The sequence below is a fragment of the Melanotaenia boesemani genome, chromosome 3 (assembly GCF_017639745.1).
Source record: "Melanotaenia boesemani isolate fMelBoe1 chromosome 3, fMelBoe1.pri, whole genome shotgun sequence".
In the NCBI taxonomy this organism is placed as follows: Eukaryota; Metazoa; Chordata; class Actinopteri; order Atheriniformes; family Melanotaeniidae; genus Melanotaenia; species Melanotaenia boesemani.
Window position 1 is genome coordinate 6865352 of NC_055684.1, and position 26221 is coordinate 6891572.

Consider the following 26221-nt stretch of genomic DNA (forward strand, 5'->3'; position numbering starts at 1 on the left):
CTCCCATTTATTCCTTATATCCCAGTTGTTGTCTGTTTCCATCTGCAGGGCTTTATACAATTTTGAAATTACCTTTTTGTTAGTACCTAAATTTTTCATTAACAATTCTTCTAATTCATTTGGTTTCTTATGGATATTTTCCCATTCCTTGTGTTTATTAAGGTAATTTCTAATTTGTAAAAATTTGTAGAAATCTTGTGCAGTTAAATTAAATTCATTTTTCAATTGCTCAAAGGATTTCATCTGTTCATTTTCAAAAAGTTGTCCAATGTATAATAGTCCTTTCTCTTCCCATTTCCCATATACCCCCTCCATTGAGGGTATAAAATCTGGATTTAAAACTATTTTAGTAGCCCTGCTGATTGAACCAGACATATTTAATTTTCTTTTCACTGTCCTCCATATTTTCAATGTTATTTTAACCCATTCATTTGTAATTTTTATTTTATTTTTAATTTCTTTTGTTATAAATGGCAAAGATTCTAAAGATATCTTTGGGCATGAATTTTGCTCAATTTCCCTCCATCCTGTCTCCTCATTGCTATCCATCCAAATTTTCACTACCTTTAGATGTGACGCCCAATAGTATTGTTTGTTTGTTTTTTAATCTAAAATTAATATTCTTCTCCTCATGTTTTTCTCTGTAACATTATTAAGTTTTTTGTTTATTTAGTCAGTTTACAAAAATCCTCCTCTGGTATAAAATATTAATTCTATACAGACACAGAGATGAATGTGAGGATAAATGGATTTTTACATGAGATGTGATCAAGAAAGTGTGTGTGTGTATAAACAATGTAAATCTGTTATGGTTTGGCAAGTCAAGCGGCTGCAGCGCCCCCTGCTGGGTGGAGTTTGAACAGCATCGTCATTAATAAAGAGCTCCGCTGATTTTGTGGGGGATTTCGGATCTCCGCACCACTCATTATGATCATCCCACTAAGATTTTCCGCGTGAACAACCCTCGCGCTCATTCTATTGGTGCCTGTTGGAAGCTGGGATGGGCTCCATCCTGCAGGAGCGCGTGACACCACGGTGTGTGGAAAGGGTTTCCATCAGGGATCGGGAATGGAAGAGGAAGGTTTCGTGGAGCAGCAGCAGGGCGAATGTTTCCAAGTGGGTTCATATATATATATATGTACATATTTTTGTATGCTATTATTATACAGACAGATTATCGCGTGTTAGCCTAAGGTTGTGCGCGCGAGTGTGTGAGGGAGACAGGCGCTGTGATCTATGAGCGCTGACTGTGAAAACATCACAAACATGTCGGCCCTGCAAAGCACCGTTTATCATGTCTCCTGCTGCATCTTCACCATTTCTCCTATATGCATTTTTCAAGCAATAAAATGGGAAGACGGCAGTCCCAGAGGAAGTCTCCTCAGCCCCAGAATCCGGACCAAAACCAGGAGAACCATCACGAGAAGGTGAGTGTTCAATGTGCAGTCACAAGTCACCAACACTTTGTGGAAAAATAAAAGGTGCATAAATATTTTATTATTAGACGATTGGTCCTTGAATTATTATTATTATTATTATTATTATTATTATTATTATTATTATTGTCCAAAGGAAAAGAAAAGATGCAAAGAAACTTATTCACGTGCTTTTCCTGCTAATTTTAAAAGGTTATTTATTTTTCATGATTTTGTTTTAATAATGTATTTGCCAGGGACAACATAACTTTCTGTTCACTTTATCAGGTCCACCTTCTAGTACTGGTTCAGACCTCCATTCATAACTACCTTAATTCTTGGTGTCATAGATTCAATAAAGTGTTGGAAACATTCCTCAGAAGTTTTGCTCCATATTGACACGACAGCATCACACAGTTGTTTCACAATGTTTCCACTAAATTCTGAGCCTAGCATCTGAATGTGGAGCTGAAATGGAGACTCATCAGACCAGCAACATTTCTCCATCTTCTATTGTCCAGTGTTGGTGAGTCTGTGTGAATTGTAGCCTCAGTTTCCTGTTCTTAGCTGACAGGAGGCACCCGGTGTGGTCTTCTGCTGCTGGAGCCCATCTGCTTCAAGGATGGACGTGTTGTGTGTTCAGAGATGATGTTCTGCAGACCTTGGTTGGAACCAGTGCTTATTTGACTTCCTGTTATCTTTTTATCATCTCCAACCAGTCTGCCCATTCTCCTCTGACCTCTGACATCAACAAGACATTCTAGTCCAGACATCTGCTGCTCGCTGGATATTTTCTCTTCTTCGGACCATTCTCTGTAAACCCTAGAGATGGTTGTGTGTGAAAACCCCAGTAAATACTCAGACCAACAAGCATGCCATGTTCAGAGTCTCTTAAATCCTCTTTCTTCCTCATTCTGATGCTCAGTTTGAACTTCAGCAAGTCATCTTCACCACGTCTACATGACTACATGTGTTGAGTTGCTGCCATGTGATTGGCTGGTTAGATTTTTGTGTTAATAGGAAGATGAACAGGAAGAGCTGATAAAGTGGATGGTGAGTGAAAAGTATAAATAATGGTAGTTTAAAAAGAAACCCAACCATTGCTGTGTAGGACTTCTACCTGTGGCTAATTTGTAGTCCTGGTTTGGCTTTACAAACACACAAAAAACTTAATCAAAAAGGGAAATGAAAACATCCTTTAAGTGTTAACAATAGATTATTGTGTTTTGTATGTGTCCTGTCTGAGAGCTGAAAACTTTAAAATCTCTTTACACAGACAGGACCGTATCAAACAGAAACAGCTGAGATTTGCTTAAATATAAATTTAGACACTTTCCAAATATGAACCTCAAAATTGTTTTGAGACTCCAAAAAGACATCCACATTTTTAAACTCTTCGACTTTTTCATCTTCTCTGTGACTAATGTGACTGTCTGTCATCACAGAGACAACAAAGAAGAAAGCACAAGCCCAACAATCCTTCCACCAAAAGCAACACTCCTCCACCCAGGTGAGATGAGGGTAGCTGCAGATTTCATCTTCTTGCTCAGCTGTTCAGATAATAACACTTACTTTTCTCTGCAGGGTTCAGGGACCCTCAGCGTCTCGTCCTCAGTGTTGTGGCCACAAAGAACTCAAACACGGCAGTATGAGAGGGAGCAAACACACAGTGGTTTCTTCCTTTTCTGATTCCAGCTCTGACCTGCAGGAGAGACGCTCCACAGAGCAGGATGTCCTGCAGGAGGACAGCGACACGGACCTGTCTGAGACTGAAAGACTTCCTGTGTCGCACTCTAGTCGCATCCCTCCCCAGCTTGAGCTCAGGCCAGAAGTGATGGAGGCGGACATCCTCTCCTCCCACCACCACAGACCCAGACAGGCCCAAGGAGGGTTTGATTTTCCAGATTTTCTCCCTCCACCTTTTAATTCATGGAGCCTGACTCAGTTGGCTGTTTTCTACAATGTGGAGGGCAGAGCGGCCGCCCGGCCCCGGCCCGTGGGCCCTTTGGAAAAGTACCTGGAGCGGCTGCTGCAGCTGGAGTGGCATCAGATCCAGACGGCTCAGGAGGAGAGTGGGAAGTCGGCTGTATCAGAGGTTATGTCTGGCTGCAGGTCAGCTGCTGCCGCCACCACATCTCGTCTCAGTTCTCCTAAGTGCATCCTCCAGTGTCAGCGTGCCTTCCCCCTCAGCTTCCTCTCCTCCCTAGCTAGCCATTCCACCCTGCTCTCCGGCTGTGCCTGCACTCCCTGCCAGATCCGCTATTCCAGCTGTAGCTCGTCATGCTGCCGTTCCATCCACAGCCTCAGTCGGCCGTTCAGACTCAGTCCAATGCTGGAGCGCAGCAGCAGCAGCAGCAGCAGCAGGAGACCCACGCTGCTCCCCAAAAGGAGCTACAGCGAGAGCCGGGTCCTGTCCTCAGAGAGGAGGTGCAGCAGCCCCGGGAGGACCAACAGCTACCTCAAGAGGATGCAAGCTTCAGGAAACATGCGCAACCCCATCCAAGGTGCTACAAGCAGACCACATTCCTCTGTCAGGGACTCTGGGGACCACGTTGGGAAGGCGGATGGGATGGACGGCAGGATGGGAGCTTTCAGGAGGAGGAGTGGCTCGGAGCAGAGGAGAGGAGGAGCAGAGAGGCAACAGAACGGGTCAGAAAAAAGACGGAGCGGCTCTGAGTGCAGAAAAGGGAGATCTGAGCGGCGGAGAGATTTCAAGGAGCGGGAAATAAAACCAGATGCTGTCACTGCAATCATGGACAATTTACCGGGACCCAAATCTGCTCCCATTAGGAGGCCGAACAGAACCAAACAGGTCGAGTTTGTTACATAACAGCAAGTTACCACCCAGTGACCTAGATTCAACTATGAATGTACATTTTCGGTCATCCTCCCTTCTTTTCCATCATGTATTAATATCACAGGATACAGTCTTATATGAGTCTGGTGTTGTGGTTGTAGTCAAAAGTTCGAATACTTTAGCGAATGTTTACATGACCCATCTTGTGTAAAGGAGCATGGGTCTCTGAAATGCCTGCTTTTGATTCAGATAAACACAGGAAGCCTTTTCAGCTCCATCATAATCTGCATATTAACAGGACAACGCTTTAGGTTTATGATGCTGAATATCACGGTAAATGCCAACCAGCTGATTCACTTAAAAATTGCACAGACGAAACACTCCAGCCTTGGCTTATTTATACATTTGAATGAATTATTTCTACTTAAAAAAAAAAAACACTTCTACAACAATATAATTTCTCTTTGAGGATTAATGAAATATTTTTTCTGTTCCACTCTGTCCCTGCATTTCTCTTTCCTTGAAAAATGAACAGCCTTAAGGCCCACCTATGCTCGACACAGAAGACGAATACGCAGACTGACGGACAGTTTCGTCCGGCTTCTGCGTCGAGCTTAAATGGGTCTTTATAATCTGTTGGAACAGTTTAACAACAGCTGTCTCTTTGTCTTCATGTCGCCAACAGAATGAAATGTTTCCTCCTGTCTGATGAAAACTATTAAAAAAAGGAATGAAGAACAAACTCGTATCAGCACACTGCAAAAATTCTGCCCTGCAGCTGCAGAAAAGCAGCAAAGCAATGCTGCATCTGCATGATCCTGATGGTGCTACACTAAACTGTTAGTTGATGGGATACAACCTGGTCCACCCTGAATGTTGCTGTACCAGGATTCTGCTCCATGTTCCTGTGATAAAACCCACCACCTTTTTGAAAGGTTGCTGAGCGTAAGTCATTCTTGGTTAAGGCCACCTTTGACTCTGGTGTTTGTAGCAATGATAATTTTATTTGTGTTCATCAGATCTAGTTGAGTTACAGATTAGGAGATGTATGAGGACAGGAACACTTTTATAAAGAAGTTGATCGTTAATTTACAGCTTTGATTACTTGAAAATAAAAATGTAGTTTTGTCTGATGAGTGTCTGCTATGCTGTTGCATGATCAGGGGCCTCATTTATAAAACTATGTGTAGCAAAGCAAACTACAGGTGGCTTTCGCGGCGCGAAAAGGAAATGCTGCGCACATCAACTTTCAGATTTATAAAAGCGTGTGCACGCACGTCCCACGCCTGTTTCTGTTTATAAATCAGAATCAACTCTAAAGCAGGCTCACGTGAGGGAACGTGGCCTTGCCACGCCCACATGGTGGCTATAAATGTTCAGATGAACGCCTGTAATACATATTCATCACATGTCCATGATGGCTCTGGAAGGATAAAGTGGGAAGAAGCAGATTTTTCGGGGTGTGAGACAAAGATCTTGATGGACCACGTTGAAAAACATAAAATGTTTAATTGGTGGACACAGGGTGGGCACTACTTGTGTCAGAAAGGCAGAATAGTGGCAGCAGGTGGCTGATGCTGTCATCGCAGTGTCAGAAGGCAAGACACGCCAGAAGCATCGGAACATGTGGCTGGACATCTCTGTCGGCAGGGCATCCGTCTGTTATGTGGGAGACCGAAGTTCGAATCCCACTGTCGTGAATCACTTTGGAGAAAAGCATCTGCTAAATGACAGTACTGATGCCGGTCATTTGTTTTAATTTATAAAATAAATATGTGCAGATAAATCTGAGATTGGTAGCAGTTTATTTAGTGTTAAATAATATTTCTTTCTAGTTGCTGGGTGCTCCAGCTGGGTGGGCGGTGCAGAGGAACACAATCAACGCTATTAACCAGGTGGACAAGGAGTTGTGGGAAATAAAGACCGTCTGGACAGAAATTGGGATAACAATAAAAAAGCATTGTGTAAGAAAAAATAGAAGAAAATCCACCTCTTGTGTGTTTCATTAGCGATGCATCACTTCTAGACCTCCAGCCTCCAGTAAGTGTCCTGCTCTGCTGGAATGAAGGACCAAAGCCATCGGCATCGCCAGACCCCATTTACTGGGGCACGTGCCCCAGTACAGGGTGTGCAGAATTATTAGGCAAGTTGTATTTTTGAGGATTAATTTTATTATAGAACAACAACTATGTTCGCAATGAACACAAAAGACTCATAAATATCACAGCTGAATATTTTTGGAAGTTGGAGTGGGGCTTTTTTTAGTTTTAGTATCTTAGGAGGATATCTGTGTGTGCAGGTGACTATTACTGTGCATAATTATTATGCAACCTAACAAAAACCAAATATATACCCATTTCACTTATTTATTTTCACCAGGGAAACCAATATAACAACTCAAAATTTACAAATATACATTTCTGGCATTCAAAAACAAAACAAAAACAAATCAGTGACCAATATAACCACCTGTCTTTGCGAGGACACTCAAAAGCCTGCCATCCATAGATTCTGTCAGTGTCTTGATCTGTTCACGATCAACATTGCGTGCAGCAGCAACCACAGCCTCCCAGACACTGTTCAGAGAGGTGTACTGTTTTCCCTCCCTGTAGATCTCACATTTGATGAGGGACCACAGGTTCTCTATGGGGTTAAGATCAGGTGAACAAGGAGGCCATGTCATTATTTTTTCTTCTTTTAGACCTTTTCTGGCCAGCCACGCAGTGGAGTACTTGGATGCGTGTGATGGAGCATTGTCCTGCATGAAAATCATGTTTTTCTTGAACGATGCTGACTTCTTCCTGTACCACTGCTTGAAGAAGGTGTCTCCCAGAAACTGGCAGTAGGACTGGGAGTTGAGCTTGACTCCATCCTCAACCCGAAAAGGTCCCACAAGCTCATCTTTGATGATACCAGCCCATACCAGTATCCCACCTCCACCTTGCTGGCGTCTGAGTCGGAGTGGAGCTCTCTGCCCTGTACTGATCCAGCCACGGGCCCATCCATCTGGCCCATCAAGACTCACTCTCATTTCATCAGTCCATAAAACCTTAGAAAAATCAGTCTTATGATATTTCTTGGCCCAGTCTTGACGTTTTATCTTGTGGGTCTTGTTCAGAGGTGGTCGTTTTTCAGCCTTCCTTACCTTGGCCATGTCCCTGAGTATTGCACACCTTGTGCTTCTTGGCACTCCAGTGATGTTGCAGCTCTGAAATATGGCAAAGCTGGGGCATCTTGGCAGCTTCACGCTTGATTTTCCACAGTTCATGGGCAGTTATTTTGCACCTTGTTTTGTCAACACGCTTCTTGCGACCCTGTTGACTATTTTGAATGAAACGCTTGATTGTTTGATGATCATGCCTCAAAAGCTTGGCAATTTTAAGAGTGCTGCATCCCTCTGCAAGACATCTCACTATTTTTGACTTTTCAGAGTCCGTCAAATCTCTCTTCTGACCCATTTTGCCAAAGGAATGGAAGTTGCCTAATAATTATGCACACCTGATATAGGGTGTTGATGTCATTAGACCACACCCCTTCTCATTACAGAGATGCACATCATCTGATATGCTTAATTGGTAGTAGGCTTTCAAGCCTGTACTGGTTGGAGTAGAACAACATGCATAAAGAGGATGATGTGATCAAAATACTCATTTGCCTAATAATTCTGCACACACTGTATGGATGCACAACTCATTTAAAGTTGTCTCAACTAAATAATTTCATATCATGGCCAAATTGTGCACTTGAAGACCATATTTCCTCCTTCCTCCCTCTGCTTTCCTACACTGTGGATTTACATTTGTGAATTGTCAAAGAAAGAGCTTTAACAGCCAGTGCTCCCCTCAGTTCCTGTCAGACCATCGTGGCATGACATCCTTACAGCTGTGGGATCTGAGATTTGAGCCCTTTAAGTTGTAATGCTGAAAGTAACATGACTTGTTGAAGTCATGCTTCTTTGAAGTGATCATAGATACCCAGTGTGAGATGTAACAAGGAGCGATCAGGTGATAGAAGAATATAATCCACTTCCCTGAGCAGAGACATAAAGAATCTACTGTTGGTCAGAGGATGTGCGTCGGCACGGTTCTTTATCATACTCTGACTTTATTTAACCCACTTCTCACATGCCCAGCAGCTGGTCGATCATTTTAAAAGAAGAGAAAACTAACATCAGGTCAAATAGCCCCCACCCCCCCACTCCCCACTGTAGAACAAAGGGTTAACCATAACACACTCGGTCACCTGCTTACACTGGATTACACCTAATTAATTGGATTAAATGTGCTTGTGACTTTGTTGAAGGGCTGAAGCTGTGAGCCATGTTGACAGTACTGCCAGCCATAACGTGTTTATGAAAAGAATAACACCAGAAGTAACACTTCAGACCACAAGAAAGTCATCTTCTATAAGGCTGACAGGAGTTTGAAAACTTTAACTTACCTTTAATTTGCCTTACCTGCTCAGTCCGATATGTTGCAGGGTTGAAGCCAATCTCAGTTTAGGGATGGTACACCCTGGACAGACCACCAGTCCATCACATGATCAACAGACAAGACAACTACTCACATTCACTCCTAGGGAGAGTTTAGAGACCCCAGTTAATCTAACCTGGATGTTTTGGGAGAAAACTGAAGTATCAATGCATTAAACACACACAGAAAGACCCTGGCCGGGCTTCAAACCAGCAACCATCTTGCTGTGAGGCAACAGATCTGATGGCCACACCACTGTGCAGCCCCGGGGTAATTCCAAAATTAATCTTTTTTACTTGACAAGTTAAAGTATTACTAGATTGTTTGACAAACTGTAATAAAAGTTTCCCTCCTGCATATCCTTTCCAGTGAAAGATCCTGTGATGGTCATGCACAATAGCCTAATCTGTGGTAAGACTAAGCCAACTCTGTCTGCTTGGCAGGGGTATTAACTTGTTGACAATCTCCCAGGTCTTCTTATCTCTTGACTCAGTAGACGATGCAGCCAAGAAAGGTACACATCTAAGACAATGCAGTGCAATAATGTGTGTGCTGCATGGGGAGGCCTGTTAGCTGTGCCTGTTTGTTATTGATCTGAACTGAATGACCGGACTGATGAACATATGTAGCGCTGCCAACACCGAAGAGACTCGGAGGAGTATCACACTGCTGCAAGCTGCTTTACAACAGGCTCCAGCAAGGCCAAGGAAATAAAGGTAACACAGGCCAACAAGGATAGTGAAATTCTTTTAGTTTGTTCTGGACCAAATATGCTACATTATGTGTATGTAAATATTCTGAGACCACAAAAATCTGAGGCCCTATGAACACTGGATTGTACTGGAAGCATCAGTGTGTGGAGGTTACATCTACCTTCATATACTATCTCAGATCTTTGACTCTTGCAGAGTTGCGTTCAGAGGCAACTCTGTACACTTGTTTCATGCTCAGTCTGTTGTTTTATAGGACATGGTCACTAGTTGACACTGTTGATTCCATCAGCATTGACGTTGTCTTGAATCCGTCTCAGCTGGATTTCATAGGGTTGGTTGGCATAATTTTGAAGAACCGTTTTAACAATGAGTGGTTTTGAGAATTGTTCTTGGTCTTCCTCTGCCTCATCACAGTGTGAAAAGTGTTTAGAGACTGAGAATCTCTTTAAGGTTTTTCACAAAAGCAGATGAATTTTGCAAATTGTGTCTGAGTACCTGAACAGTGTTTAAGGTTTGGCCAAAAGAGTGTTTGCTTCAAAAACTGCATTAAGGCCACTCTGTAAACCAGGGGGTGTCCAAAGCTGGTCCTCAGGGGTTTTGCTGCCCTCCAGATTTTCAATGTTTCCCTGCTCCAATACACCTGACTCAAATTAAATAGATCTAACAGCCTATGAAGTTCTGCACATTAACTCATGGCTATTTCTCAACTGCTAAAACACTATTTTTTAAATGTGCTCTTGGATATTTTATACATATATATATAAAGTAGAAATATTTATTTGCGACCCTAGAAAAATTTGGTTTTGGTCTGAACTTCATTACCTGGATCAAACTGCTATATTCCAGCCTTACTGCTTCAGTCCTCACCAACTCTCAGCTATCACAACTTTTCAATCTCCACCGGGGAACCCGGCAAGGGTGTCCTCTAAGTCCTTTGTTATTCGACCTGGCCATAGAACCATTGGCGATAACAATACACAGGGAATATTTCTGGTATATGGAGAAATGGAGCTGAACATAAGGTGGCTCTATACGCAGACGACCTGTTGAGTTTTATTACACATCCAGAAACCTCCCTAAACACTATGTTGTCCTTACTGAATGATTTCTGCAAATTCTCGGGGTATAAATTAAATTCAAACAAATCTGAACTTTTTGTTGCCAGTGAGGGGACTCCAGCATTAGATTACTCCATCTTCCCATTTAGGTTTGTGGAAAATAAATTTACATATCTTGGTATTACGGTTACCAGAAGTTATAGTACTTTTTCAAAGAAAATGTTCTCACCCTGTTTAATCATGCAAAACAATGCCTGTCACAGTGGTCACCTCTCTACATCCTTGGTTGGCCGAATTAATTTTTATCAAAATGAATATTCTTCCCAAATTTTTTTTATATTTTTCAATCAATACCAATCTTTATTCCTAAATCCTTTTTTGATACATTAGATTCGGTTATATCATCTTATGGAGGCAAGTGCCTTCGGCTTAGTAAGACCCATCTCCAGAAGCCTAGAAGAGAAGGGGGTATGGCACTACCTAATTTTCGTTTCTATTATTGGGCAGCCAATATCTGTGGTTTTATTTTTTTGGTAATTTATTAATAATCGACCTGACTGCCCACCTTGGGTGACAATGGAGCTAGGTTCTGATAAAAACTTCTCCATCCCAGCACTTCTCGGATCTTCACTCCCTCTTCCACCAAATAAATCCATTGATAATCCTGTTGTCAAGCACATGTTTAGAGTGTGGATTCAATTTAGGAGACATTTCAGCCTCCTTGATTTTTGCCTCTCTAGCCCCATCTCTGCCAACCATCTCTGTGAACCTTCCTTATTGGATTCAACATTTCAAGAATGGGGAAGGCTGGGTATTGAGCGTTTCAGTGATCTCTTTAATGATACTAGTCTAGCTTCATTTGAACAGTTTGGTCTCACTAAGTCTCACTTTTTCAGGTATTTACAGGCAAGGCATTTCTTTCACTGTCAGATACCAAACCTTCCTCAGAGGCCTGATAAGAGTATCGTTGATATACTTCTTAATTTACAACCATCATGTAAGGGCCTAATTTCCACTGTTTACAATAAACTGCTAGGTATGAGACAGACCGCACTTAATAACATTAAAAGGGCATGGGAGCAGGATTTAAATCTCACCCTGTCTGAGGACACATGGAACACAATTTTTAAATTGGTCAACTAAACTTCTCTTTGTGGCTGACACAACCTGTTGCAATTCAAAGTCATACATAGGACCCATATATCCAAATCAAAAGTGGCCCGTTTTTACCCAGACGTTGAAATGTAAGAGAGATGAGGCTACACTTATTCACATGTTCTGGACATGTCCTAGCTTGGAGAAATACTGGAGGAAAGTCTTCCGAACTTTATCCTTAATTGTTTGTGTAGACATTTAACCCAACCCTCTGATTGCCTTTTTCAGTACCTCAGACGATCTAGATATGTGCTTAACTCTATCTGAATGTCAAACTATGTCTTTCGCCTCCCTCTTGGCCAGACGCTCAATACCGATGAAGTGGTGTGAAGCTGCCCCGCCCACCCATACTCAGTGGCTGAGAGATATTATGTCTAGACTAGAAAAAAGTACATTATTCAATCTGCAGTTCCAAAGAAAAGTTCTAAAAAGTATGGGGACCATTTCTGGATTACTTTAATAACTACCAAACTAGTTAGGGACTGGACCACTTAATTATAATCTATTTTGTCTTTATATCAGCAATGCCAAGCAAATAAATCGGCCCCTTGTTTGGTGCTTTGTGGCCCGTGGTGTGGGTCCATATGCTATAGGATATATGTGTGAAAATGCAGTATAATAGTCCCAAGATCACCATCATTCCCTCGTCCTATATATCCCCATCCATGCTATGTGTTGTGTTTTCCGGTTATTACTATGTTTCTTCTTCTTCGTTGTTTGCCGGTTGTTGCTAATGTTCTTCTTCTACGTTTGGCTCGGAGGACTAGATTGTAGATGAGTTGCGGGACAGCATTGTTGTGTGTGTGTTGTTGTGTGATTACATTTTCAGAGCAGACCACACACAATATGATCAAAACTGATTTTTTTATCTTCACGTGTGAGGTCTTGACCAGATAAAAAATCTCACAAGGTTAAAAAATTGTTATGTGTACCAGGCTTTAGAGAATGGAGTTAATGTTTTAGAAATGGGGAAATACTGTAATTTGAGTCATGTGTGATGGAGCAGGGAAACGCAGAAAACTTGCAGGATTGCAGTGCTCAGAGACCATAGCCGAACACCCCTGACTTATACTATTAAACCTAGAACTCTTTTTATATTTATTTATTTATTTATTTCCATCTGAAAGTAAGAACATTTCCACATAACAATAATTAGAAAAGAAAAGGCTTCAGTTTGCGAGGGAGCATATAGAAGTTACTTTATTCTTTATTATTGTGTTGTTGGCTTTCTTTTGGATACATAGCGATGGACAATGCTCACTGAAATCTTGCAGTGGAGCACAGTGCTAGCTATCTGAAGCTATGCATTGTTATTTATATCTTGAAAATATAAATGCAGTTTATGATCACTGACAACCACTCTTGTTTTAATGTGGCAGAAGCTATGAGATGAGGATTTAATGAAGGCAAAGTTGTATTTAAATCTACAATTCAACATGTAGATTTCAGCCTACTTTATATAATTTTATCAGAATACATCTATGTACTAAAAACATTATTTTTTATTTTATCACAGTTTGATATTCACTATGTAATCAGTAAAGTTTCAATTCTCTGATGTTTTATGTGGTTTTCACTTTCTCCTCAGATGGCACCTCTGTGCAGCAATGCAACCTGTCTGATTTGTTGCTGCTGTTCAAGAAGAAGAAACTTCTCTGTGACCAGGATCACCTACGCCATGGTCTTACTGTTGGGTACCATTGTTGCCTGCATCATGCTGTCACCAGGTGTGGATCTGCAACTCAAGAGGGTACAAGTTCACTTTCTCTGTGATCTCTGACATGACTTTCATTGTTAAATGGTACTTTATAGATCGTTTACAACAGAAAGGCAGTCAGACTTACATTTATGTTCTTTTATTTTATAATCAACCTTTATTCAACCAGGAAAGTAAACTGATAACCAGTTTTAATTTACAAATAGCCAAAACAAATAACTGGTCCAGAGACATTAGTGTCACTGACTGTAGTTGTTTATGTCCTTAAATTTTCACAGAAACATATAGAACAAACGCAGCACTGTTGTTTTCTATATATGTAAACATGTGTAAATCAGTCCAATGCTAATTAGCTCTATGCAGATGATACAGTCATTTGTTCTTCGTCTTCCTCAATAATCAAAACTGTAGAAGACCTCCAGTCTGACTTCAGTTTTATTTAGACTCACTTAAGCTGGTAAATGCAGCAAAATCCAAATGGTTGTTTTCAAATGGAATAGTGCACCTATTTGATCTTCCTAAGCTTTCAATGGCTTAAGGGATTAAACTGGAACTAGTTTTATTCTACTGTCATTCAAGACATTGAAACCTTTATATCCAAACCAAAAGTTAAACTGAGTTGCTCTTTTAGGAGCAAATCGAATTTCCCCTTCAAAACAAGAGAATATATTATTTCAGCTAATTTTTGTACTTGTGCTGGATGATGGAGATCTATTATTTGAACGGTACCTTTAAGAAACCCTGTGTACCTGTTAAGTATTAAATGTTATTTTATTACGCTCTTACTCTTATTGAGAAGTTGTATTGTTTGGTTGTATCCGTCACCTGTTGACGATGTCATTATGCTGTGTTCTGCGTTCTGTTGTGTGTGTGTGTGTGTGCTATCGGCAGCTAAGATGTTGGAAGGACAAAGCCGACATACATGTTCTGTAGCTGAATTACATGGTTCAGTAAATATGCTTACAGAAGGCTAAAGTGAAACCTGTCCCGATACTTTGCTTATGATCCATTATGCAAGAGAAGGAAGAGAGCTGTGCAATAGGAACTCACCTTAACAGTACCATTATGCCCTGAGTTTCATTACCTGCTGTGGAAATCACACACATCACTGCATTTTATATGCTACTGCTAACTGCCCACCCCTTTATGTACGCAGGCTTTCACATTGACTGATTTATAAAATTATTCTTCGTCTAGTTCAGGGATCACCAAATCCAGACCTCTTGGGCCACTGTCCTGCAGGTTTTCAATGTTTCCCTGGTCCAACACATTTTACTCAAATAAAATGGATCCAACAGCCTATAAAGTTCTGCACAATGACTCATTAATTTAAGTCAGGGACACATTGAAAACCTGAAGGACACTGGCCCAAGAGGTCTGGATTTGGTAATCCCTGGTTCAATACCTTTATAAATCTCTATTGACATGTCCAGAAACCAGAAACAACACAGCCATCACTCTCATTCTGGTCTACAGATGGTGGTCCTGATCTATGGATGGTGGTCCCCAGACTCAGAACAGGACTTGGGAAAAAATATTTTATATACGATACCCGTTTACTTGCAATAAACTCTTATTTTGTGGAGTTAAAGTCGATTTTAAAGGTTCAGGAGAACAACTTTGTTAGTCAGTGTGACTGCTTTTAAACTTCTTTATATAATACATTTCGTAATGTATTTCATGTTGACTGCTACTTGGTTTTAAATGATAGTTGATGTATCTTTTGGAAGAGAGATTTCTAATGTCAGTGAGGTTTTATTTGGTTCAATAAAGGATAAATGGAAAACAAAGAACATTTTCTACACATCATGTCAGTGCGGTTAAGGATAACCTTTCACAGCTCTTGATTCTCCACTTCTACAAGAAGATGTAAAACATTCTGGCGGAAATATCAAATCTGTTCAATAACCACTATGCCACTCACAAAATTCATTCTGGGGTTCCAGGGCCCTCCATTACTTCACTGCCTGACTTTCCATCCTCCAGACTTCCACTAAAGTGCTTCAGGGACCTTCATTTACCCAGGACCATCCAGGCCCCTCCAGGGACCATCTCCTAAAGCTGGGTCTATGGAGCATCTCCTGGGAAATTGAGCTCTAATGGGCCCGTCAAAAACTCATGAAGCTCTGTTTTCAACACCCCTGCCTTCTTTAAAGGTTGAATTTGGTGTTTTCTTGTAGATTCCAGGCTTCTGCGAGGATGGGGCAGGTTCTTCTATTCCAGGCCTTCACACTCATTTCAACTGTGAAATGTTTGTGGGCTACAAAGCAGTGTACCGTGTCTGCTTTGGCATGAGTGTGTGGTTTCTTGGGTTTTCCATCCTTATGATTAACATCAAGACGAGCAGCGACCCCCGTGCTTCTGTCCACAATGGGTAAGGACTGCAGTAGCACCTGCAAAAAACACTTATCAATATCAGGCATCACATTCACCTCTCCACAGTTTTAAATAGTGACAAAAAAGGTGTAAAGACATCTATCAATTATCTATACCACTTGGTCCATTAAGGGTCTCCAGGAAGCTGGAGCCTAGCCCAGCATTAGCAAGTGAGAAGCAGAATACACCCTGGACAGGTCACTAGTCCATTGCAGGGCCAACACAGAAAGACAAACAATCATTCACACTCACTCCTGGGGAGAATTGAGGGTGACCAATTAACCTAACATGCCTGATTTTTGATGTTGGGAGGAAGTCGAAGTACTTGGAGAGAACCCATACATACATGAGGAGAACATGCAAACTCCACACAGAAAGGCCACTGTTCGAACCTCCACCCAGCTGAGGCTCGAACCAGCGGCCTTCTTGTTGTGAGGCTGCAGTGCTAACCACCACACCACTGTACAGCAAATAAATAAACTGATTTTATATTTTTAATAACTTCTGTGTACTAACTATCTGAACTGGCTAATAACAATTTGTTTACAGATTTTGGTGTTTCAAGTTTGTGGCATTGGTGGCAGTTATGATTGGTGCCTTTTATATTCCAGATGAGCCTTTCACCCATGGTAAAAGCTTTATATTTTAAACTTTTGGTTACATGGATCATGATATATATCAGCTTACCAGAAAAAGTCAGTAAATGAGTGTTTGGTGGATTATTTCTGCTGTTGTCTCTTGGTCAGTGTTGTTTATTAGACTGGATGATTGAGGTATAAAGAAACAAGACATATTGTTAAATTTACAATTTCTTCATTTAACCCCTGGTGGGTCTCTTCAATTTTGTATCCTTCTGGGTCAGAGGACAAGGATGTCATCTTCCAAAAACTGCAATAAAAACATCACAGAGTCATATGTCTTCCACTTGTTTTGCTTAGATCTTCCAGTCAATTCTCAGTCCAAAACAAAACTACCTAATATGTCATTACTGAAATTATTTGACCCCTTTAAATGTCAGTTTGATCACATTAAGTTGCCAGTTTTATGGAAAAACAAAAATACAAAAAATTAGAATGTTTTGGAGATGTGTTTTTTTTTTCATTGTTAGTGTTTGTTTTGGATCTATCTCAAATGTACTTATAAGTCTGTAAAAACAAAAAAACAAACAAACAAACAAACAAAAAGTTCACCACAAGATGCTGAATATGGAAATATGGTATCATGTGGAAGATCCACAACAGCCCAGTTAACAGAAAAATCATCTCCGTCTCCTCCTCTGGAGAGGTGCTTTATGTCAAGTGATTCTACTTAACTGCTTACAGCCAGCATGTAGAAACTCTTTGTTTCTGGTCATAATGAACATTCCTTATAACTTTCTTGTCTTTTATCTCTCTGAGGGAAAAGTGATGTCTGTGATTCCAGATTAAAACTCTGTTTTCTCTGGACTCGCCGTTGCTGTGTGCATCTCCTGGTCGTTTGTTTGTGTGGCTGTGTGCGTATGTATTTGGCTGAAAATAGTAATTAGTTAGATTACCCATTACAGTAAAAAAAAACAAAAAAAACCCAAAACAAAACAAAACGTGGTTAGTATTTTACCACCGTTACTAATCACTGCAGCACCCTGGTATCTCCTCCTCATTCCTCATACTGGTCACTAGCGTGGTCTGACACCCTACTGGTGGGATGGCTTCTTATTCTTTAAACAGCATCTGTCACCAGTCAACCAATATGGCTGTATTGGTTAATCTGGTACAAACAGCAGTTCAAGATGATCCCACAGGTGTTCAATGGGTTTTAGGTCACATCCTATATATGTGGTCTATGATAAACTGTGTTCTGTTGGGGACAGTGTTGTCATCTTGAAGGATAGAGATCGGTCCCAGACAGGGGAGCTAGAGGATCACCACTGGTTGCAGAACTTCACGTTCACATCTCTGCTCTGAAATTACCTCAAAGCAGAGGAACTCTGCTGAAGAAATCTCAAAGGTCTTGAGATTTTTTATGTGTAGGCTTGGGAAAAGGCTTAGGTGGACTAATTTAGGTCTTTGTTGTAGTTTAGTTTTGTGAAGGGCCCTTGGAATTGTTTGTTTAAAATCAAGCACTATTATAGCCCTTTTGTTGGGCTTGTTTGGATGTGGGTTTCTTTTTCTTTTGTTTTCAGATTGTGTTATTTCATTTTTAGCCTTTTTTTTGTTTTTTAATAAATCCCTTTACCTTTACCATTTAATTTCCTGTCTTTAATGTTGCCACCCCTTTTCCACTAGCAGAGCTGGGGTTGTAACATTAATGGGGGCTTGTCCGGGATCTGTTACCCCTGTCCGTTGAGGTGTTAAGTATTGTTTAGTGCTGTGTACTGGACTTTACTGCTGTCAGTAGTTGTTATGGGATATGGCACAGTTTAATCTTAAGCTGTTTCTGGAAAGTCCCTCTTGATCAGCTGGATCAATGCCACAAAGATGATTTGGCTTAGATTGCAGTCCACTTCTCCATCTCCCACCCTAAGCAACTCATTAAAAAGGAGCTTAAGGATCTGGTTGTGAGGAAATTGGTGGAATTAAAGTTGTTGGTGTTGCCTACCTTGCCTGAGGTTGAGGCCCCTGGCGTGCCTGCTGTGTTGCCTAGACATTTATCAAATCTCATTGGGACTCATACACATCAAAGCAGTCAAAGCTGATCCAGGTTCTGGTAACAGAGCAAAAACTCTATCACCAACCTGGAAATGGTGAGAAACAGCATAACAGTCATAGCGGCGCTTCATGGACTTTTAAGAGCCATGAAGGGACTCTCTTGCAAGTGTATGTGAATGATGCAAATGCTTGCAGAACTGAAAAACATAATCCAAAGCATTCTTTTTAGGAGATGTGTGGTATCCCAAAAGCTTCTCTTTGAGAATCTTAAGTGGATCACGGAGTGTATGTCTAAACACGAATTCAGCCATCTGTTTTTATTTATGACAATAGATCATAAATCTGGTCGTGTTATTTCTAACTGTTAAGCACTGAAACAAAAATCTCAGCCATCTCAAGCCCAGTCAAAAGGTGTTTGGTTGATTAAAAACAAGCCAGGCCTGGGAACGGTAACTGAAGTTGGTTGCACCCCTTTTTCAGGGGTCCAACCTAAATACTCAACTCTGCTGCTCAGCTCACAAACACATTTTCCTTCTAAATGTGGCTCCACTTGAATAGGGAAACAGACTGTCAAACATATCATTTATTACCAAGAAGCATTGTCACAACAAAGAAATAATCCACCAAACACATATTTACTTATGTTTTCTGCTAAGTTTATACATGTATATACAAGACAAAAGATTAATTTGCAATGTCGTCACAGCGTGGTTTGTCATAGGCTCCTGTGGAGCTTTCTTTTTCATTCTGATCCAGCTGGTGTTGCTGGTGGACTTTGCTCACTCCTGGAATGAATCCTGGGTGGAAAAGATGGAAAATGACAATTCCAAAAGCTGGTATGCAGGTAAGTGACTGATGCTGTGTTTGAGTTATCAACTCTGAGGTTCCATGTGTCAGGATATGATTAAAAAAAGAAAAGAAAGAAAAAACAAAAAAACTTTAATCAGGTAGTATAAATGAAAAACACCACATAAGAGATTATACTACATCATTATGTACTGTATTTAACTGAAACTAAGCCAAAATGCATGTGTGTTAAAAGTAAACAAACAAAAAACAGCAAGATGGTCTGTGCTGCTGTTTACTCAACAACTGTTCAGAAGGGACAGGGCCGTCTCTATCTGTGCACCTAATGGTGGAACGGCCCATTCTCCTCACTGCCCATTTTTAAATCTGTCTTAAAACTCACTTTTATTCATTGCCCTTCAACCCAACCTGAGACATGATCTCATTTGGTTTTAAAATGATCTTTATCTAAGTTTTATTTTCTGGATTTTATTTTTTTCGGTTTTATTACTTCTATTATATTTTATTCATTTGAATTGTTTTCTGCTATTGTTATGCCTTTTATGCATTTATCTTTGCCTACCTTAGATGTTCAGCACTTTGTTCACCTGTGGCTTTAATCTAATTTTAAGGTTAAGGTGATTTTATTTATAATTTTCTGATAAGTGAAATAAAAAGACTATGGAGTTCTTTTGACATGGCTGTCCATGCTATACCTCTCACTATGGTCACATATTACAGTACCTTAATAGATTAATGTTTTTTTTTATTATCATTTTTATTGTAATTTTCTGTCCTCTGCTTTAGCTTTACTGGCTGTGATGATCCTGAACTACATCATGTCATTCACCGCTGTGGTGCTGTTCTTCCTCTTTTACACCAAGCCTGACGGGTGCTTCATCAATAAGTTCTTTGTCACGTTCAACATTGTGTTCTGCATCTTGGCCTCTGTTATTTCTGTGCTGCGTAAAGTCCAGGTACATGAGTGTGTTTCCATGGAAAGTAAATTAATTTTCAAGTGATCCCAAACTTTTGAGCTGTTAAGGTATCTCCATAAAAAAAGAAGAAAAAAACTGTCCAGCATGCAGGTATGAGAAGTAAAAGTTCAAAGGACAGATTTGTGACTCTTTTATCTGTTTGCATCCCCAGGAGTCTCAGCCACGGTCAGGTCTACTTCAGTCCTCCTTCATCACCCTGTACACCATGTTCCTGACCTGGTCTGCCATGACCAATGAGCCTGGTGAGAAATCATTAGATTCAATATCAGACAAGTCTTTAGCTATGTGTTAATTCACTATCTGGTAGATCAGTTAGGAAATGCAGAATTGTACGTTGTAGCTACTGGGACCATCACAGAGACCAATAAGATGATGCACACCAGTGCAGCAGTCATCTTAGATACTTGGATATAAGATGGAGAAATAAGGGGAAGTATTACACATGGAGAAGAAGGTTAAAGGCAAACAGAGAGAAGTTAGCCAGCTGCCAGAACAGCTGTAATGAAGACATTCCAGGAAATACAGTAGTATTCTTAAACTGTTTCTTACACTGAGGTGTAAATTGAGCTTCAAATGTTGCACGTCTGTTTTTTTTTTGTTTTTTTTTTTTGCCTATCCTCAGATCAAAATTGCAACCCCAACCTGCTCACCATCTTGCAGCAGTTTGCATCACCCACAGTTATTCCTCTGGAGATAGAGAACCAAACAGAGGTGGTGATCATTGGCACAGAGGAGCCCATCCTCACATCCCCATACCTGCAGTGGTGGGATGCCCAAACCATCGTGGGGCTCATTATATTTGTCCTTTGCATTCTCTACTCCAGGTAAAAATTCTGACCTCTTCTTTAGTTATTGATTTTGTTCATTTTTTATTTTTATTTTTGTGAGGTCAGTAAATGTTATATTTATGTTATATGTTATATATGTTAATTGAAGTAGCCATGAACAAACTAAGCAACACTGATGTATGAACTTCCATTTTAAAGACCCACTTTGGCTTTTATCCTGACGACAAGGGGCTTGGAGTGGGAAGGAACTCATACAGGGGGAATTTTAGTAAGAAAGGTTTGTTGACCAATTTTTCAAAGAATAATTACACCTGAATTAATTTACAACTATACAAAAAAAAAAAAAAAGAGTAAATACACACACACACACACACATATATATATATATATATATATATAGAGAGAGAGAGAGAGAGAGAGAGAGAGAGAGAGAGAGAGAGACTGGGATAAAATAAAATACTATTATTAACAATAAAAAAATAGATATGAATAAATTATTTTAAATAAATACATACATAACCGTAAATAAAATAAATAATATAGATTAAAAAGAAATAAAATTTATAAAAGGCCAGAAGTAGTTTGTAGCAAATTGCCAACAACAGCCGTTGAGGAGTTAATATCACACTAATGTAGAAAAAACATAAAAAACTACATAAGCGAAGGCTGCGACTGTGTGTCAGCGTATTTCTGATGTGTTGTGTTATAAACAGGATTAAAGACTAAGCTGAAACATATAAACTTTATAGACAGTTTTTACTCACAAATATATGTGTGTGCAGCAGAGGCAAAAATGTGGCAGGAAGTAAATAAAAACCATAAAGTTCTTCAGTATACACACATTTTCATTCCTTATAAATTCTTGGTAACTCAGTAATGAAATATCTCATCATAAAATTAAATTTCATGGTTCAGACTTTTTATACAGACTTGGAAAACATAAGTGTAGAATATTTCTGGATGATTTTAACTGTTTTTTAAACAATGACTGTTTCTGCTCTCCTTATCAGCTGCATGGTGAATTTAACCTTTACAACCTGCCACATTTACCAGAAACCACACATCAAACTATTTATTGTCTTAGCATTTCTTAACATATTTGATTCAACGTTGATTTATTTACACTATACAAAGTATAGAGACAAACTGAGTGTGACAATGGATTTATTGATATAAACATAGCGCGATGAGGGTGTTTATCAGCTCTTAACACATTACTGTTTTCACAAAGAAAAATATTCATGTTGGAACATCCTTAGATGGATATATTCACATTCTCTGTGTACTTATAAAAATAAGTCTTATGACACAGAAGCCGAGTCTTGTACTGGACTGGACCTTCGGTATTCTTCTGTTGTGATCTCCTGAGTCATGTCTATTCATCTTTCTTAGCTGTTGGCGATGTTAACAAACCGGGATGAGTGCTGCTTCTTATGAAGATGTTGCACAGAAACACAGAAAATGTGTAAATACGAGATTAAAGTCATCAGTTTCACGCATCCATTGTAATCATGAGTTCTTTGGAGGCCGGATGCATTCCTTTTATAAAGAGATGAGTTGAATCAAGTGTGGTTCCAACTCCAAACATGTAAGAGTATTCTTCCCAGGAAATCTCTGGCATGTCCTCTGTTGGAGGTCTGCAGGGGTTCTGCTGGTTCCAGGTCTGCACCAGATCTTTGGATTCTGCTTCTTTTCTTAGTTCCTGGAACATTTAGCAGGATTAGTGGCCACATGTGTTAGGAACTTAGTTCTACTCTTACTGGGCTGTATCAGAAAATGTAAATATCAAAAAGATATGTTGATGTCTGAGTCTCTGAAAGTTAAGGACTGACTGTGTTGAACTTTCACTCAACTTCATGAGAAACACACAACCCGTCCAAAAAGCCACTCTCCGGTACATTGTTGGACCTCCTTTATGTTTGATTTCAGCATTGTCATCTTGAAACATGGCCGTGCCATCAGAATAGATGGAATAACCTGCTCATTCAGTATATTAAGGTGGTCAGCTGACGTCTCGTGGGTCTGCACAACCGGCGGCAGAATCCAGAAGGAGGCAAGGCTCCAGACGGCCTCGCCTTACACCGTCGCCACCAGCTCCACACCCCAAGCCTTCAGTGTCTCCACCGGCTCCACGTCCTAAGCTTCCAGAGTCTCCACCGGCTCCATGCCTCACACCCCCAGTGTCGCTTCCAGCTCCCAGGCCCAAGTCTCCAGTGTAGCCTCCAACTCTGCAGCGCCCCAAGCCAGTGCCCAGGTCCTGCCCAGTGCTTCAACGTTCGACGCCTGCACCCAGGTCTCAAAGGAGGTTGCTCCTCCTATGCCCCCTGTGGTCTGCGAGGAGGTCACTCCTCCTCCGCCTCCTCTGGTTCCTGATGCTGAAGAAGCCGCTCCTCCCTTTACCACCTGTGGTGTGCGAGGAGCTTGCTCCTCCTTAGCTGCCTGTGGTTCCCGCTGCCGAGGAGGTTGCTCTTCCTCCGCCTCCTGTGGTTCCTGACGCCAAGGAGGTCTCTCCTACTCTGCCTCATAGTATGGATGCTACTGAGCCCCCCAGAGATCCCATGCCTGTCTGCACGGCCTCCCGGCCGTTCACCTGAGATTAAGATCCTGCTGTTGTGGCGTTCTGGCTGAATCCCAGAGCCCAGTCCATTTTCATCTCAGCCTCCCTGTCGACCACCAGAGAACCCACTCCTGCTTCCCAAGTGCTCCTCACAGATTCTGCTCCTGACTGCGTGACCTCCTGAGACAAGTCTGCTGTTGTCTCAGCCTCCCGGCCGTCCGCCATAAATCCAGCACCCATCATCACGGCCTCAGGGCCTACCTCCAGAGTTCTGTCTGTCGGCCTCCCGCACGTCCTTCTAGGCCGGCACTGGGGGGGGGGGGGGGGTGGATACTGTTACACCCACTACAGACTGCTGATTGTCCACACCCTCTCCAGTCATGCACCACTGCAGTCACTCTTCGGATTCCTAATTGTCCACACCTGTATCCAATCTCCTCACCCAGCTACATATAACCCAGCACCACACTCATTCCCTGTCGGACCTCGTTTTATCACAACTGGACTGTTCCTCTTTCCTTTCTCAGCTCCATGTCTCCAGGAGGTTCTGTCGTCTCCTCCATTTGTCCCCCAGTTGTAAGACTATTCTAATATTTACTGTTTGTTCAATAAAGTATTGTTAATCATTATCTGTCTCCGAGAGGTCCATCATAACACTTCTCTTATTACCCTGATGCTCCCATCACTTTGGAACAGGGTACATCTGGACTCATCAGACCACATGACCTTCTTCCATTGCTCCAGAATCCAATCTTTATGCTTCCTAGAAAACTGAAGCCTTTTTTCTGATTATCCTCGCTGTGATAAGTGGTTTTCTTATGGCTACACAGTTGTTTAGTTCCAATCCATTGAGTTCCCTTCACATTGTTCATGTGGAAATATTCTTACTTTTACTATTAAATGTAGCCCTGAGTTCTACTGGTGTTTGTTTATCATCTGAAAGTGATCGCCGATCACCACTTGCTGAGAGATGATGTTTCCCCACTTATCTTCCCAGTTTTTAATGTATTGGACAGTTCTTAATCTAGTTTTAGTAGTTTCAGTATTTCATTAGATGTTTCCTTGACTCTTTGAAACAAATAATGTCACAACATGATGTGTTTTCCTACATGGTTGAGAAATGAAAAGCTGATGTTTGCTCATAGTTTCCATCTATCTCTGTTCTCCTCACAGCATTCGCTCCTCGAACACTAGCCAGGTCAACAAGTTGACCATAGCCTCCAAAGACCCTGCCACCCTGGCTGAAGCAGGGGGCAGCAGTGATCTGTTGGAGGAGTCATTGGAAGCCAGGCAGGTGGAGGACAATGAGCGGGACATGGCGCATTACAGCTACTCTTTCTTTCACTTCATGCTCTTCTTGGCTTCACTCTACATCATGATGACACTGACCAACTGGTACAGGTTAGTTTCCTCTCTTCTTACATGAAAATGCTATTTTCCACATAAAGAACTTTAGAAAGCTTTTCATAAAGCTTTGTGTTTATTTGCTCAGAGAGCAGTGTGATGCAGGTCCATTCGGTCTAATAAAGATTGCTTCATTTTCTTCTAAATAACAAGTCATTTCTATTAAAGTTATTGAAACTCCTTTTCCAGTCTGTTATAAGCCAGACTCTGAACCAGGAATGTCACTCATTTTAGTTCAGTTTCCACATTCAGCACAATCTGGTCTCCAGAGGGCCAGACCAGTAAAATTACAGCATAATCTTTAAATACACACAAAAAAGGAGAAATATTTCCCTTTGTTTTAGTACAAAGAACAAGTGCATTGTCAAGATGTTTACATTTAATGAACTATCCCTTTAGAAAATATTATGAACCTGAAATTTTTTTAAGAAAAATAAGTGAAGCTTCAGCAATATTTTGCCTCAGTTTATCATTTACATTATTTGTTTGCATATTTTATTATATGTTATGTTAACTCGCCACACATGTAGCTTACCTGGTGATGGTAAGCTGCACATGTTGTGCACGTGTGCTGCCCTGGTACAGACTGACAGAAACACGTCCGCTAATCCATGCCACCCTGAACATTCATATCCCGAAAGCAAGAAGGGTGTTTTTGGAAGTGTTTGGCCCAAAGACACAATAACAGATTGATTGAATTCTTTATTATTTGTATTTTAAATATGAAATCACATTATGATCTGCAATACTTAATACAGCTATTTTAAATGTACATACGTGTATATGTCCAATTCCACATGTGTAGTAATCCTGACCACCTGAACTGACTCACCTCAGAATACAAACTGAAGTCAGATGTTTGACACATCTGGTCCAAACACTGTTACACACTTTATGTATGAATAAAAACTTGTTTATGTTTCATCTTTACAGCCCTGATGCAGATTACACTATAACCAGCAAGTGGCCGACGGTGTGGGTTAAGATCACGTCCAGCTGGTTGTGTTTGGCCCTTTACATCTGGACCCTGGTGGCCCCCATGATCCTCACCAACCGAGATTTCAGCTAATTTATTATACTATAGAATTAAGAGCTGTTTGTTTGTGTGTTTGTGCCATAAAGCTTTATCGGGAACAGTCAGCTACACAAGACAACCCCACATCTTTTTTACTCCAGCACAAAAACGAACCATGAAGAAAAACATTTATTCTTAGTGTATTTTCTCTGACTCAAACCTCGGTTTCCAAAGATAAAATTTATTAAACTATTTCTATATAAAAGCTAATATTTAGTTTTTTGTTTTTTTTCTGTCACAAGAAATAAAATCTGTAAGCTTATTCTGCAAAGCTGAACAGAAA

The 26221-nt window shown here is 40.8% G+C and overlaps 2 protein-coding genes across 2 annotated transcripts; both read left to right on the forward strand.

The window, feature by feature from the left end:
* The first annotated feature begins 832 nt into the window (after window positions 1–832).
* Window positions 833–5345, forward strand: fam217bb (family with sequence similarity 217 member Bb). Its single transcript, XM_041979900.1, has 4 exons — window positions 833–1116; window positions 1343–1427; window positions 2861–2925; window positions 3000–5345. The coding sequence occupies exons 1-4, from the start codon at window positions 1001–1003 to the stop codon at window positions 4243–4245; spliced, it is 1512 nt and encodes a 503-aa protein (XP_041835834.1). The 5' UTR covers window positions 833–1000; the 3' UTR covers window positions 4246–5345.
* A 3855-nt stretch (window positions 5346–9200) lies between these two features.
* On the forward strand, window positions 9201–26014 carry si:ch73-267c23.10 (serine incorporator 1). The gene is made up of 10 exons (XM_041979901.1): window positions 9201–9400; window positions 13199–13360; window positions 15508–15701; window positions 16253–16332; window positions 19037–19174; window positions 19924–20093; window positions 20266–20356; window positions 20737–20938; window positions 24633–24860; window positions 25797–26014. The coding sequence occupies exons 2-10, from the start codon at window positions 13199–13201 to the stop codon at window positions 25930–25932; spliced, it is 1401 nt and encodes a 466-aa protein (XP_041835835.1). The 5' UTR covers window positions 9201–9400; the 3' UTR covers window positions 25933–26014.
* The last annotated feature ends 207 nt before the right edge of the window (window positions 26015–26221 follow it).